The 17,309-nt window shown below is 31.1% G+C and overlaps 1 protein-coding gene across 1 annotated transcript in view; it reads left to right on the top strand.

The window, feature by feature from the left end:
• The first annotated feature begins 1,486 nt into the window (after positions 1-1,486).
• Positions 1,487-17,309, top strand: part of LOC127528334 (POU domain, class 6, transcription factor 2-like) — a 144,444-nt gene continuing 128,621 nt past the window's right edge. Inside the window, exon 1 of the mRNA XM_051928780.1 lies at positions 1,487-1,712. Within this exon, the coding sequence (XP_051784740.1) occupies positions 1,547-1,712 (166 nt within the window). The 5' untranslated portion in view covers positions 1,487-1,546. The remainder of the gene's footprint in view (positions 1,713-17,309) is intronic.

Here is a 17,309-nt window from a genome sequence, read left to right as displayed (position 1 = left end):
TTAAAAGCAGATTATTATTTACTTTAATAATAGATAGATAGATAGATAGATAGATAGATAGATAGATAGATAGATAGATAGATAGATAGATAGATAGATAGATAGATAGATAGATAGATAGATAGATAGATAGATATGTTGCATTGTCTGTCTATGAGCATTGGGCCCACCCGTGCTTGAATATCTGATTGCAGTTTACAAAGAAAGAAAGAAAGAAAGAAAGAAAGAAAGAAAGAAAGAAAGAAAGAAAGAAAAGCATTTCTTTTTAAAAATAAGGAGAAATTGCAATCTTTCCTTAATGAGAGCCTTGAATTGACCTACACAGTTAAGCCATACTTTACAGTAAGTATGATTTTTGTTAATTTTATATTAAGTGTGTAGGTTTTAAAGACTGATCGGAGTTAGCTGCGCAATGGTAGATAATCTAAAAACTGAATTTAAGAATGACTAGGTAAAAGATTGGAAAAAATTAAAAAGATATAATTATTAATTTGCAGTTTTTCAAAATCAGGTATTTTTTTGTTGTTGCTTATTTTGCTTTTTGCCTGATTATTTGTTAATATACTGTATATAAACTGAATTAAATTTATTGAGGAACTTTAGAACTCATTCTATATTAATATCCATCCATCCATTTTCCAACCCGCTGAATCCGAACACAGGGTCACCTATTTTTATATATATATATATATATATATATATATATATATATATATATATATATATATATATATTCATATATTCATATATTTATATGTACATGAAATGTAAGCTTATATTAAGCAGGGTTAAGCATGTTATTTTTATAATGCTTTATATTATTATTATTATTATTATTATTATTAGTATTACTACTCAGTTAAATACTTCTTTCAATATTTAATAAAGATTTCTCCTAAAGCCACATAACCTGCCTTATTCCTACTGGTTTAGAAGTTGTTCAGTATAACAAGTGACAACTTTAAAGGGAATATTATAGGACGTTTTTATGAGGGAGGTTTAATCAAAAAGAATAAATAAGAGAGCCATCCAAGTGTTGATCTGATTTATGGTCAGTTTTATTTATTTATTTATTTATTTTGACTTAAGGAAATATGACAGACGTCACTGAAAAGCTCACACTGCCTGATATGAAAAGTGCACATTTAAAACAAGAACACATATAGGATGTGCAAGACAGGAACAAAGGACTCCCCACAATTAATGTTCACTCTCCCTATGTTAAAAAACAAACAAAAAAACTATATATGTATTTTTAAAAATTATCTGCAAAATACTTTGATTTTCCTCAATACTGTGGTGCTTTAAAAGGGTGGAGAGTAATGGAAAACTCATTGGATCTGTAATAGCTCTTCACTTGACTGCAGCTAGCAATAACAGCAGGAGCAGCCTCCGACTCAGATAACGGGGAAGAGAGAGAGAGAGAGAGAGAGAGAGAGAGAGAGAAGGAGGGAGGGAGAGGGAAAGGGAGAGCGCGAGGGAGAGTGAAAGCACACACCAAAGCTACATACGTTTTACCCTGGTCTCTTGCTTATTCTAGGATTCAATGATTACTGGACAGCTCTGCAAGCCTTTGCTATCGCTCCGGACTGAAATGAACGCGGAGTTCAGAGGTGAGGACAAAGCAGCCACTTCAGACAACGAGCTGAATGAGTCTCTGCTTGCACCCGCTGAATCAAATGACAGTGAGGACACTCCCAACAAGCTCTTTGGTAAGTCTTTTGAGGTGTTTAATATGAAAGTGAACTGGATTCCAAACAGTAGCGGAGTTTTTCTCTAGGTTTTAAACAACGGTCACTATCGTAAAAAGGCCACATGCACTCGAATGAATAGAATAAAAAAGTTATTCCTGTGTGCAAAAAAAATAAAATACTAACTCTGGGCTTTCGTATATAATTTTGTAAAGTTTACAGCAGGATTTTTATATAGCTACTGGAAACATTTTAAAAGAAATAATGGAGCTCTTCTATGTGTATATCCGAAAGATCCTTACAGGTCTGAAAGGTAGCAACACTTGACCTAGTCTCGAGTGGTGCAGGAACTTCTTGTGTAACCTGTCAGATGAACTGCTGTATTGCCTACGGGTGGCCAGTCTAGTTAGAGTGCTGGAAGTGGCTAATAAAGTTAATGGCAGCTGAAGCATCTTATAATGTCAGGGTACACGTGGAGCTCGGTGCCGCCCTTACACTTCACTTTTAATTAAAACTACTAGAACGTAAACACTACTAAAAACAAAGTGTGCTTTGAAACACTAGTTCAAACTTTAGGAGAAAGATAGTATTTACCAAATAGTATTTACTAACATCCTTATCTATATTTTGATATACTGTGTGTGTGTATAAAAAAAAACAACAGATTGCCCTTGATTCTTAACTGAAAAATTGTGTCCAGATTTGAAACACTGATTTGAGGATTACTTGTTTATGCAACAGTAAAACTTGATATCCAAACGTGAGAATTTTGTGACTCATGCTGCCAAACTGACAATAAGTGATATGAACTAATTAATATACCTTGGACAAAGGGTATTTATAGTATTTTTAGCTAGTACAAATAGATTATTTATGTTCCTTAAATGTCTAATTTCAATTAAAATAGAAGCTATAACAAATTATCTATATGTTGTCAAATTGTACAGATGGCAAGAGAGATTTTAAAATTTTAATCTTTAAATCGAGTTTTATGGTGCAACTTCTGTCAACATTAACTGTTGTAAAAAGTAATGCATATTTGTATATATATTTTAAGGAAAGCTAGATGTCAGTAAATTAATATATGTACAGTACATGGATCTAATGTATAGTAATTGAGACAGTGACCATTATGAGGACAGCCTTTTCAAGTAATTTATCCCAGCTGTAAAAACTTATTTGTAAAATGTGTCTGTCTATAGATATTCATATGATTATTTAAGGAAACATTCAACTGACTGTTTAAAAGGACATACTGCACAAATACACACGGACGTGTGTGTTTGTGTGTGTGTGTGTATATATATATATATATATATATATATATATATATATATATATATAAATACTATCCATACATAGTATAGACAGATAGATAACCAATAGTCTCCTTAAATAATTATCTGAATATATAAACAGTATAAATACTACATATGTAGTTTATTAATTGTGTGCACCTTAAAAATACATACATACAGTATACAATTGATAAATAGGCATAGTGTCCTTGAAAAGAAATGGATGGTTTGGAAATGTATGATGTTCTTACTTAATTGATGAAGAAGTGGCATTTCGTTCAATCATTTGTAATTGCCATGATTTAATGTTTTGCATCCCAAACTAGTTAACAGCTTTGCAAAAAAAGTACAGGTGAGTTATAGGTATATTCATTTTAGTGAAGTGGTTTGACTAAGACAAATATGTAAAAAAAGGGTAAATAAGTCACTTTCTAAACAAAATCTAATAGTAATCCATTACATTTATATAGCTCTTTTCTCACTACTCAAAGCACTTTGCAAACTCCATGCAGGGAAGACCCGGGACGTGAACCCATGAGCTCTTTACAGCGATACCACTGCGCCACCTGCATGCATGACTGTATAAGCAAAATAGCTGAAGCAATTATTTTGGTTTTATTAATCAAAAGTCTCATTATTTGATTACTTATTTTTCCAGTCAAATGTTGTTTTTGAACCAATACTGTAAACTTTTAATAATATATATATATATTTCCCCTAACATTTTGTGAAAAAACAAAACATTTTTAAAACAATACTATGCTTTCCTTGTTAGCACAAACAGCAGTTATTATAGTATTATTGCAAACTGTTTATAGTATAAAGTACATATTGGTTAACAGTGTTTAGGTGGGGCACATTTACTTTAATCACATTATTGTTTAAATTGAAAAGTATTCCACTACTGTATTTGTTGTAGTGGAATGAGAGGCACACTGCCACTAACAATACAGATGGTGTGTTCTGTAACATGTTTGAAGGTCTGCGAGAGATTTTCTTTTTAAAATATTTTAAAAGAGTTGTATCACTACTGATATAAAAATGTTAACTCTTTACAAGTAGAATTATTATTTTGGAAAGCACTGAAAACATTACTCTTAAAAATACTGCAACTTTGAGTTATATATTCACCAGATTTAAGCTATATCTAATGTCTTAAAAAAGCAGAGATGGGTCAGCTGCAAATTCATTTTTCAGGTACAGGTTTCATAAAATGCTGTAAATGGTCTTTGCTATGATGACTTTCATTTGTTCAAACATGTCAAATCAGAATCATTTCAGACTCTGACAATTAGTGTCTTTTGGAGTTTAAAGATTTAAAGGGATTGTGTTTAATTGACCAAGTAGAAAGAAATGCATATAATTAGGAGCATTAACATCTTAGTGTAATACAGAGTCTAGAATGACTCTACCTCTTTCTTTAGAATTTGTTTATCAGCACCTAATATACCTTAATTCCGTATTTAAAGAGGCATTGAAAGATCTACAGGAAAGTATCAAAAACATCAAATAAAATGAAACCTGAACTTGATTCAAGACTTATCTTTAAAAAAATCAATGACTTAATCAATCTTCATTTTGTTGATGTTTTTATTACACCAAGAATTTATTTTTCATGTTTAACATATTTTAAGAAGATAATTCTAACTTTATTAGATTATAAGCAGTAAATTTTGGTGATCTAGAGAAACGCTCTCTAGATTGTAATCTTTGACTAACTGAATGTTATGCTAAAATATATAGTACATTCAAGTAATAAATTAATTTTCAAAGAAAGAAGAACTGCAGAAAAATTGCCTGTAATTAAAAGTATTTCTCTCTATATATATTATAACCTATTCAGACAATTCCATGGTATGTTTATTGTATTTCTGCATTTGTTAACAAAAATACTTTAAATTAATAATATAGTTTAGCGAGTGTGTGGTGAGCAAATACATGTACATTTATATGTATCAGCTAAAGAACAAATGTTTAAGCATTGCTACATGACTAAATTTAATCAGTAAAAACAAAAGTGCTGATGTTTTGCAAATATCAACATTAGACATCAGATTTATATATACTGTAGATTGTTTCATCCATTCATTCATGATACTTCTCATTTAGGAGTCTATTTATTTACATTCAATGGTTAATTTAATCACATTATACAATTACAGTTCTGTAAATAAAATCAATTACTCAGTAGTTTGTTATAGTTGAAAAGTTTTAGTTATACTTAGCTCTAAAAGTGTTAATTGTCTGTCATGCTTAAGCTCTCTAAAATTATGAGGTCGATATTCTTGCGGCCTTGTGGTGTTTATTGCCCTTTTAAATTGGTTGCCTTTTACTAGATATCCATACTTTTATCCATATATATATAAATAAACCATATTATTATACACCATATTATACGCATATATAATGTATGCATTGAGACACATAATTACAGATAATTAAATGACAAATATACTTAAATTGCAAATATACAGTATACACACACATAATATAACACACAGTAACAGCTTAGACTACAGAATTTCTTTTGTTCAGAAAATGTCAACATAATTAACTTAATGCAGTTATTTCTTATACATATGATGTGACAACTGCTTAGATATATTGGATGCAAATAACATTGATTTTGTGTCCAGTTTGTCTTAGTTTCCTTGCAGAGTTGGAGACTTGTCTCATCTATGCATGTCACAAAAGCAAACTAAAATTGTTCTTTAAATTTATTCTGAAGACAAGAAACCAGCCTATATGAAGTACATTCTAATTCATTTGAGGTTCAAAATAGGGGAAGAAAGTAGTAGTGAAACCACGCATGTTGGTGTTAATTATCAGTATTCTAAAACAGTAAAATTTTAAGTTTTTAAATCACTTCAAAATATGAATAAACAGCAACAAATATGTGGCTTACAGCTTCTGGATTTTCTGGAAATTAGTTTTAAAGTACACGATTCAATACAATTACAGAATCAAACAATTTGTAAATATTACCTATTAAAAGTGACACCGTAGTTTATTGATTTATATTTTCAAAATATGCCTGGAATATTTTGCCTATCTATTAACAATTTACTACTTTGCAATTACAGAAAATATAAAATTTATCTTTTTTATTACCTTTAATTGTATGTTTTTTTATTATATCATTAATTTTATATAACATAAAATGTGACAGTATTATAAGTAGCAGAAAAGTCCAGGTTAACTTCAAATTTTGGACATTCTAATATTAATTCTATGCATTAAACTAAATATTGAAATACATCTGAAAAATGCTTATTAGCATCATATTTATGGTAACTCAAGGGCTACACAAAACTTTAAGTGTATCACTTCCAATTACTTTTTTATTGCATATGTAACTCCAACTTTCTCTAATTCAAGTTGATACTCTTTTTTAAATTATCTGGTTTTAGATTTGTTTATTGTGTCCTGCTACAATCTGGCTATTGATTAATTTTAAAAATCCATCTTAATTAATTTTGCACCTTTCTATCACCATTAGACTATTCGCCTGGATAAATATGACCCTGGTGAGTTTAGTGATGAGATTGTGATTTTTTTATTTTTTGAAATTTTATATATATTTATATATATATAGGGATAGATATAGATAAATACAGATATAGAAACAGATATACAGTAGATAGGTACATATACAGATACTCATGCGTTTATTTATGTGTGTGTGGGAGCACATATATTTATATGTTTCAATTCTCCTTCTCCTTCAAACTGTCTTTAGTGTGTGCATAATCTCACATGTAAAAAAGACAAATCAGAGAAAGTTCAGACTTACATTTTTAAACCAAAGTCAATACAGTACATAACTGTGTAATAACTGGAAGCTCTTGAATTATAACACATCATTTCCTGAAAGTAGCAATTATTATCCAGGATGTGAAATCTATTTTCATGTATTAGTAAAATTCTAGGGAAAGAGAATAATTTGTGTTGTATCTTCTGATCCTGTGTAATTTCATTAGAGAAACTTTGGCAATAGATTCATTTTGCCAAAGGATACCTATCTGTCAACAGCCAGTAAAAATAGATAATTTGAAACTGTCAGAAACTAAGGCTAGTTTTGATTAAAAAGTCTGCTGCATGATATATTTTGGCATTAATAATACATCAGACAACCACACATTGTGAGGAAAAATAGAGGAGGTTATCAAAGTACAATATAAAATAAAGAGACCCACCGTCCTGAAAAAGAAATAGAGCTGAGTGTATTCTCTTTTTAATTAAAGTGTTACAGTGACATAACTACATTGTAGGGGCAATGAACATTTCTCGTCACTTAGCACTTTCATTCTGATTTCAATACTTAAGAGGAAACTGGAAACCGTACCATTTTTTTTCTGGCTGCTGCTCTGTCAGGGAGCGATCTGTGTAAAGTTTTCAGCTGTCAGGTTAATAAATTTTTAAGAATATCCCAAGGCAAGAATCACTAAAGAAAACTCACAGTAACAGTTTCATATCAGTAGTGTAACAATTTTTTTTAATAACCATAGAGCTGCTTTTTTATCTTTGTATCTCATGTATTTCTGTATGTGCCTTTTGCCACTTAAATATAAAGATTTTTGTGTATCTGATTTTCAAAAAAATGTACAGTTGCATGGTTATTTGTTACATCAATATATTGCCTTGCTGTCATTAACTTTCATTGCTGTAATTAACAGTATATGTTTAACTGATGAGGAATCAAAAATTATATCTTTATTTTGAAAATGTAAAAGTTTTTTTATAAGAAAGAAGAATGTTTTCACCCTCCACAAAAAAAGAATTTTTTAATTTAAAGAACCGATTGATCTTGTGTTGACTTTGATGTGTGATTGTTAGGCCTAATATCATTATCTGTGCATCTGGCGATGTGGCAGTGGGATCCTGCAGCATATCTGTGCACTTTGCTGGTATTAGTCAGGAGGTTATTTATTCTTGTGATTGATATGCTGTATACACACAGAGGGAAATGAACAACCCACAGTGAAGTATGAAAAATATCCCATTGGGTGACACCAGACCTTGTGTCTCATCGGTTTTGCTTTTGTGACCCTGGGGTAGCACTATGAATAGATGCACAGTCCTGACTTAAAAACCAGCTTTCATTTCTGCATGGCCTGTTAAAACACTTTTCAAAAATATTGAGCTGCTACCATTACATAATTGAAGAGGAAAGAAAATAAAGAAAGAAATATTGGCATGACATTTAAAAGTCATGTTTTATACCTTGGCTGGTCATTTACAATATTTGTTTTTATTATTTTGCTGTGCATTTATTTATACTTGAAATTTAGTCTGACTGATGCCCTCATCAAGATGGGTGTGAGGGTGGGGGAAAGAGAAAGTATAGCTAAATATTACATCAATCAGGAGAGCACAATCAGAAACTTTCAAAAAGCTATTCCATTAAATGTATTATAACATCGCAAATATACAAACTAGCTATAAACAGTTATTTGGAAGAGGTATTTAAAATTTCACTTAACTTCATTTTGTAAGCTTTATGCTGTCTGTCAGAGGCCATTTTATATTTTTACTTATGAATACAAAGAAAAGGCTTTTTGAACAGTGTTTACTTTTTTAAAAAAGTGACATTCTTATCTAAGTATATATTAAGGATGTAAAGTTTAACCATACAATATTGTTTATTATTTTATAAAGATGTTTGTGATAACGTTTTATTAGACAATTATATATTAGCATTTATTTTCTTGTTAAAACATAATTATTTATTTATTTGCTTTTTTATTACCCTTGTTTTTCAGCTCTGTATAAGAAGTTAGAATTAGAATTGCTATTTAGTTAAGGCTTTCTCATGACATACTTTTATGTCTTAGCTTGTTTCAGCGTTTTACACTAATTATATTGCATTTCACTCTTTAATGCATCCTTCCACTTCCAATTACTACACATTGTTTATTACTTTTCCATGTTTCCATTTTTCTGTTTTCATTTGCTGCTTTTTCTTGCCCAGTGTTGCAGAGAGCTGGTTAAACAAAAACTGCATGTGTGCTCTCTACCACGTTAGTAAAAGTGGCTCTGACAAGCAAGTCATTTGACTCAACAAATGAAGGATTTTGAATGATTTAATCAGTCATTTTTTTAAAAGTACCTTTCAGGTTAAAATACATCCCAAATATATTATAACATTAAAATATTAAAAATTTAGCACACCATGGGCATTTTCTCTGCTTTCATTAGAATTAAAGCAAATAACCTACTGGTTTTAATTCAGTAAAAGCAAATTAGTTCCTTATTAAATGAATATTATGTAGATACATATATCTACCACATAAATGCGCACACATACAGTATTTATAAATAAGTGTTTAATGTTCATTTATATTTACAGATCCGACTTGTATTTAGTGCTCCTTTTCAAGGTTGGTTTCTGTCTACAGCTGTTTCCATAATAGCCTGTAGCTCCATCCTGGATAAAAAAGCATAATGATTGAATGGATTTTTAGAGGAAAATACTAGGTACATTTTATGAATTTGTAGGCTTTATGCCATTGAGAGCCACTAAGAGTGCTTTTAGCATACATGGATTTTAAGAGAAAGGTGAGAAAACTTTATGCAAATATAATTATCAGTTTGAATGAGGACATCCTGCGGGAAAAAAAAGAAGGAACTGGTTGATCCTGTACAGCTCGGTTGGCTCTTACAGTAGAGTTTTTATACATTAAACAGGAGCATGTCAGCATATTGTTCATTTCCTCTCTTTTTGTTTTTGGCTTTGAGACAACACAGAATAGTCGATTGTTTGATTGATAAGAGTTGACATGGTGAAGACCATACTTGAACCAAAGGGCAGGCCCAATGCTCAGCAAAAAAAAAAAAAAGGCAGCTATTTGTCAAGGCAAGACGGTGCTTGGGCAGATGGTGGAAACAATAACATAAAAAAGCCACATCAATAAATCAATCAATCATTCAATAAATAAATATATAATAACATTTCAATAGACTGTATTGAATCCAGACAGTGACATGCAAAAATACAATGTGAATTTATCTTAATTTAAAAGCACTTTACTAGATACAAACCATTTTGTTTTATCCATTCCGATAGAGAGCTAAATCTTAAAGCTTATTACTGTACTTGTTACAGACACAGCAAGCCAAAAGAGCTAAAAGCAGAAAACTTCAGCAGAAGGGCTATTATATCCTGTTGTGCCTTACAGTTGAATTTTGACAGAAACACACCAGGCATTTCAGTTGCATGAAACGGCTAAGCTGCACAAAGCAGGATGCAGTACCGCACGCCAGCTGGTGGATGAGCATGTCAAGATTACCCTGTAGTTCGAGGCCCTACTTTAAATGATTCATAAAAAACTGAAGCCAAAAACACAGATAGAAACAAGGTTATGCCTGCAAGCATGCACATAGATCAAATTTTACATTGCTTTTTAGGATCCTTTACATTCTCTCTATTTTTTATTTGCAGCTATTAAAAGGAAATGTTACATGCTAGACAGTATGTAATTAGAAAGGATTTAATAAAAGAATGGAGAAAATGATTTAAATTAAACCAGGGTACATACATTGATTCAAATAACATTTATTTTGTTTTTTGGTTTCTAACACTCCTTCATCCTGGTAGGAGGCCACACTTTATTTGATTAAAATTAGCTAATTTAGAAAAATGTTTCTGTCGTGTACATTTCTTAAACAATATACAAACTGGAGTCTTACTGTTAGAACATAACTTAACACTGCAACATTTTACAGATGTATGGCAATATGTCAGCTATAAATTAAAATGGGCAATTTGAAAAGATTCTGGGCTCAGCCTGCTTTCTTGACAATGTGGGTCATACACCACTTTAAGTCAAAGTAGCTTCTAGAAAACACATTTGTCTTACTGTCTTTGTATTGTAAAAAATATGTCTTTACTTATAAAATATGTTTTAATTAATCTAAAATATAATATGTGTGTAATAGTGAGGAGGATCTGCTACAAGAAGCCCAACTTAGGCTCATTTTATTTATCAGATTCCCTTAAGTGTACCTTGGTCTCCAACGTAATGCAAAATGAATAGAGCTACATTACTGTATGTTTGGAGAATGCAATCCCTGACAGCTGACTAAAACTGATTTATTTATTTCCGTCTCTCTTTATTTCACATTGCAACTGTGTAGGTCACAATATTATCTTGTTTGGGTTACCAGATATGCTAATGTTTCAGTGCTATTTGGACAAAAACTGTCTTAACATACATTCACCCTTCCACATATCTGCTGCTTACACTATCCTGTGTGTGGAATGTTGATTTGCATCTGTCCGCTACTTTGACAAATGAAGAAGAAGCCAGAGATGAGATATACTGCAGAGGCAGTTTAATCCCAGAAGACTCAGCAAACTCTGAGACATTTAATTTGACAAAAATTAATAAGACAAATGAAACTGTGTGCACTTCACATTATACACTATTACATACCTTTACCAAACTTTATTTCATACTTTTATTAATAATCAGAAGGATCACCATCACAGCCACTTTTAGCCATTAATCAGGAATCCAGAAAAAGCAAACTAAAGTAGTAAAAAGCACTTCTATTTTGAGCAAAGTTTATTACTTAACACTGTAAGTTAAATTTTGGTTTTGAGTAGTAGTTTTTAAAATCAAGTTGTTGTTTTTTTTTGTTTTTGTCTTTGTAAACAAAACTGTGAAGTAGTAAATAATAAAGGCATGAAAAAACTAACCAGTGGCACAGCTGTCCTTTGAATTACAGTGATCTGCTGTCATATCCTTAAAGATGACAGGACCAAGATAACATTAAACAAAAAATAACTACATTTTATTACTTTTATATTTTCTGGATTGTACAGTATATTGCTATTCAACTTTTGTATTTTTGTCATTCAATCATATAAAACACCAAATGTAAAAATGTAAACAGTAATATTGACCAAAGGACATTGCATGCAGCGTAAAAGTATAATGGCATCTTTTCCAAATTTAATTTCTCAGGTAATGTAAATGGCATTAACTCTAAATAAAATGAGAAATGAAACCATAGCACAACTTCAATATTCATATTTCAAAAAAAACTTTCTCCAGATACTACTGCTATACAGAAATAGATATCTAACATTTTTCTTGCTCATTACATCATGAACTGCACAAATAATCCTCAATCTGCAGTTTCAGATGTACTGGGTTGCAGTTTGATGACATCATTTGGAAAAAGTTGAGTGGTGAGAAACATCTGTTCATACAGGTGTATAATTACTGTTAATTGATGACAAGAAATATAATACAATATATTCGTGTTACTGAAAAATTGAAAATGTGCATATAATCATAGAAAAATACTATATTTGTATATTTATTTTAAGATAAAACATACAATCTGTAATTTATAGAATTATAAGTATAAGAAACTAGATTTCTGAATATAAACAGACCTTTTCTCTGTTTAGCTTATATGCATGTATGTATAATTTTATTTTTGTCTACCTTGCAAAATATACTTCAGACAAGTGACTCAGTGTTCAGATTGATCAGTAGGCATTCCTGTAGTCAGATCAGAATAATTGTATTGCTTCTGAAATGAATAAATCATATTATTAATCACATAATAATAACAATCAATTTCATCACAATCATTTTATATTTATCATTAACCTTATATTTTAGTTAAGGTAATAAGGAGGTGAGAATTAAGAAATATAAGATTTAACATTTGCTTGTCTTAACTAAGCTCTCTTCACAGTAAACCTACTGGGATGATGAGTTTAATAGTTTAAATAAATACAGCATATATAATAATTCTAATAAATACAGAATAATAATAGTTATTTTGCAGGAAAGGTTTCATACTGTATGTTCTATTTTTTAACATTTTGTGTTCATTACTTATTTGTTTGAAAAAATATAACTATAAATACAATTTATTTTTTGATGTTTGTTCTGAATAGTGCAATTTAATTAGCCTTTCAAAAATTGTTAGGCCACTTGTAAGGTAAAGATTTTTAATCCATCACATACTAACGTCAAATCCTGCTGTGAAAAATAACGTAACAGAAATGATTGAGTGTATTGACCCATATAGCTAAAAGATTAATAAAAGTGTCATTTTTAAAGCTTTTAAAATGTGTTAGTTTTGTCCTTTTGCATATTTTCTAGAATAATGTTTTGGAACACTGCTACATAAACCCTTGGACACGGTCGCACCACTATTACTATTAAAGCAAGTGAGAATGGGGCAAGCTTGTTCAATTTGTGCCTTTTCATTTCTTCTTTCAAAGCCAAGGATTAGGCCTCCAAGTAGTTAATTATTGTGGATCGCTGAGTGCGTCAGTTTCCTTGAGTCAAACAAAATGATGTCTGATGTCCTTCATGTTCCAAAGACAATGCCCTTTCTCCTTCAATCTGCAGAGAAGGTTCAATTCATGTGGAAAGTTTACATGTTGTGCGTGTTTCTCTGCCGACGTGCTCGCTAACTGACAAGAAGAGCCTGTAATAATAGTAATTGTGTGTACACTCAGCAAACATTAAACAGATTTCTGTTCAACTGATCATTTTTATTATTACTTTTTTGTTTAAAAAATGCACATTTTTGAAGAGTATTTAAAATAATCTTCCACTTGAGCTATCAAAACCCATAAAGCCTGGCATGTAAAGTAAATTGTTTGTCACTTCCTGCCCACCTACTATATTTATTGTCAGGGTAAAATGGACATTAGTTGGAAAAGCAGTTGTTAAAGGCCAAACAATTTTTTAGATGGCAAGGATGTGTACAGTTTCTACTTTTTTTTTCCCAATGAAACACCCCTTCAGACATCAAAAGACAAGATAATAAGACACTTCAAGCACAATTCGGTATTATATTCAACATCTAAAGGCTCATCTCTTGTCAGTTTGCATTTACTCTCCCAAGGATGTGATGCTTCTATCATCATTCTGTCAAGGGGAGTCTGGCTGAAACGACAAGGGCACCTATTTCACACACTTAGCGTCTGCATGAAATAGCCTGTACTTATTCTGATTCAGCCAAAATGGAGGAATAATTTGAGAAAGGTCAGACAGGAATAAAAACTTTCATTGATTTGTATGATCAGGTGCTATTCAAACGGCATGTCTGCTAAGGGTTGTGGTTGATATTTGTTACTTTATTTAATACTATTTAGCTCGTTTTATAGGCAATGAAAAGGGTTTTAGTTATTTGTTTATTTATTTTTTAAGAAAAGTGGCAGTTGCATCCTTGAAAGTGTTGGAAGAACTGAGTAATTGACACTGCTTGCTTCTTGCAGTACTTTAGAGAAAAGAGAAAAAATGATAAAAGTATTCTACTATCATTTGAATATGTTTCTATATTTCTGAGGTTGTTGCAAAATTTCTAATATATTTCTTGAGGGAAAAAAAACAATCCACAAGTCATTTGCATATTTAAGACCTTCATTTTAAAATTTAATCCAGTAGAAAAAGAAATGCGGTGTTCAACCTTCATGTACATGACATTTATTAAAGAGAACTAAAATTCCTTATAGGTGTGCTATGACAAGCAACATGCCTGCAGTGTTAAATTTCAATGCTTTTTTATTCCCTTATTATTAGCAGTGGACTCTGTACTTACTATGGTATGTGTTTGAAAGTCCTTAATGCATTAGAAGAAAAGCACATATTATCTGTTCCCTAATGCTTTCAGTTTGCCTTCAGCTACCATCTTTAAGTGCCTGTACAAAGTAAATAAATAAATAAATGCACCTTTTTATTATAATTTTTATTATCCACTAAATTTTTATTTTCCCCTCATCCTTTCACTTGCATGTAAGTGTTTTAATTCTTGTGCTGCTCTTTTTGGGTGCAGATGTTTTAGCAAATTACTTAACTTTTGCTGATGTTTATTTGTCTGAGTGATAAAAACATAAAAAACATGTTCAAATGGTTTTTTGCATTATTATTCTAACATATTTGTGTGGTTTTTTACTTTCAGTTTAAACATCAGTATTCTATAACTAAACATAATTGCATTTACTTACTGCCATATTATATGTAAAAAGGACAAATTGATAAAACATTTTTGTAATTATGAATCAGTTCTAAATTGTTTTTGAAGTGTTATTTCTGCACAGTGTACATTGGTAACAATTTAGAGTAAAAGTTATCAGGTGCATTTGTTAGGTACTGTACTTATGTAAAATAGCCTAACAAATGTCTTGCATGATCTTAGTAACACTTAAAAAGTACCAATGTAACACTTTAAACAGGGGCTGCTTATAGTGTCTCTTTATTTACTTACTGCAAATCTAACAAGAGGTTGACAAAGGCTTTGTGTTACACAGCAATAATTGATTATAAGGTACTACAGCAGTTCCTTAAAGCCCTTATTCTAAAGTGCTACCCACTCATTTTTAGTCATTTAGTATTAATATTTGGCTTAAATAAAGTATTCTGCCTATGCAGGGAGACAATAAAGAGATGGACAGACATAGTCCATGAGCTGGCATCTCCATTGTAAAAATTAAAAAAAAATCTTTTACTTGTCTTTGTTACTACACCGTTTTTACTAATTTAACATAGATTTGAAGTTATCATTAAAAGTGTATCAATTAGGTGTCCATGGTTTGAATATCATGCCATTGTCCATGTGGAGTTTGCATGTTCTGTATGTGGCTGCATGGATTTTTCTATGGTATTTCCATTTTTCTCTCACATCCTGAGAGATGTGCAGATTAGGGTAGTTGACAATTTCAAGCTGGCCCTGTTTGACTGTGAGCATGGGTGCCTACGTGCGTCTTACACTGAACTAGTGCTTTGTCAGGGTTGTTTCCTGCTTTGCAACTAGTACTGTCAAGATAGGCTCTGGCCCCCCCACAACCCTAAATTGGATTAAGTGCTTTTGAGAATACTCCCTATAATATCCTATGATATCTTTTGTCTCTTTAACAAAATAAAGCATGATTTATATGGGATATTCTACAAACTGTAGAGTTAAAAATTTTTACAAACATGAATTTACAAAAATATTTTCTTTTTAAAGCTTCTGAAGATGAACTATAAAAAGCTTATATACAGCTGCAAATTTCAACCCATCTGTTTCATAAACTTATTTAATTCAAATATTTTGGCTTAAATCAAATTTAAAGCAGGAGCCAAACCCAGAGGGGTGTCAGTCCAGTGCAATGCACACTCAGGCAGAAAAGGCCCATTTAGTTGCACAAATTACACTAATATGCATGTCTTTGTGAAATAAAGCTGGAGATGCTTTGCACAGAGAACTAAGAAAAGGCAGAACATGCAAACTCCAGGCTGGTATTCAAATTGAGTCTCCAGTACCTGTGAGGCCACAGTACTAATTATGTTACCTTTGTGCCAACAGTTAACATTTATAAAATAATTTAATATAAACACTGTCTCACTTTATACTTTTGTTAAAACCAGATCTACAGTATATGTATTGCCTTCTTGTGACATTTAAACAGTTTTTTTGTAAATGCAAATATTAAGAGTTATAGTTTATTGGTATGTGACAAAGTACATGGAGGTTTTTACTTGCATTTCTCTTACATGACACAAGTATAATATAAAAAACACACAATAAAAACCATACCAAACATTAAATACAACATGAGATAATATGTAAGAAACCATGCATTAGGTATGGTCATGTGGCTGTTGGTCCAAGTGTCAAATTGAGTTGCCTTATGACCTGTGAATAAAAACTGTCACTAAGTCTAGTGGTGCAGATGCCAATTGACATAACAGAGGAGAAAGGAAAGTGACTCTGCGGGGTGGCTGATGTCTTTAATACTGTTTGAGTTCCTATTGCAGTCTATGCTATATATGTCCTGAACAGATTACGATAGGAAATATCATAGAGCCATGTTTAAGTTTTCTTCCTACACTAATTAATACAAAGATGTACCATGGTATTTTAGCATTGAAATGTAAGTATTATGTTTAAAAAGTATTTGTAAATGTCCTTGTTCTGTTTTAGACACAGGTTCATTTCGTTTATTTTATTTGTAAAATATATATTTATATTTATTAAAAATAATTTTATTAAAAATATTTATATTTTTCATTAAAATACTTTGAAATAATGTTTTACTTGGAGTGGAATCCAGACAATGCAAACATAAAATTGGTTAAATATAATTTTTTTTGTAGAATGTCTTTTGAGTCTGATGAAGCTCAAACACCCATGAGTATACAAAGATTTGTCTGACTTACAGTATGTGGCACTGAAAGAAATAACTCCTTTTGTGGAGGTTAGTGAATTTAAACTTGCACTTAAGTCAAATTTATACCTTCTGTATAAAGGAATGTGTAAGATATAGTGTCTTGTAGCCCCTGTCTCTAGACATTTGTACTTC

The sequence above is a fragment of the Erpetoichthys calabaricus genome, chromosome 6 (assembly GCF_900747795.2).
Source record: "Erpetoichthys calabaricus chromosome 6, fErpCal1.3, whole genome shotgun sequence".
Lineage (NCBI taxonomy): Eukaryota > Metazoa > Chordata > Cladistia > Polypteriformes > Polypteridae > Erpetoichthys > Erpetoichthys calabaricus.
This window is presented reverse-complemented; position numbering and strand designations above follow the sequence as displayed.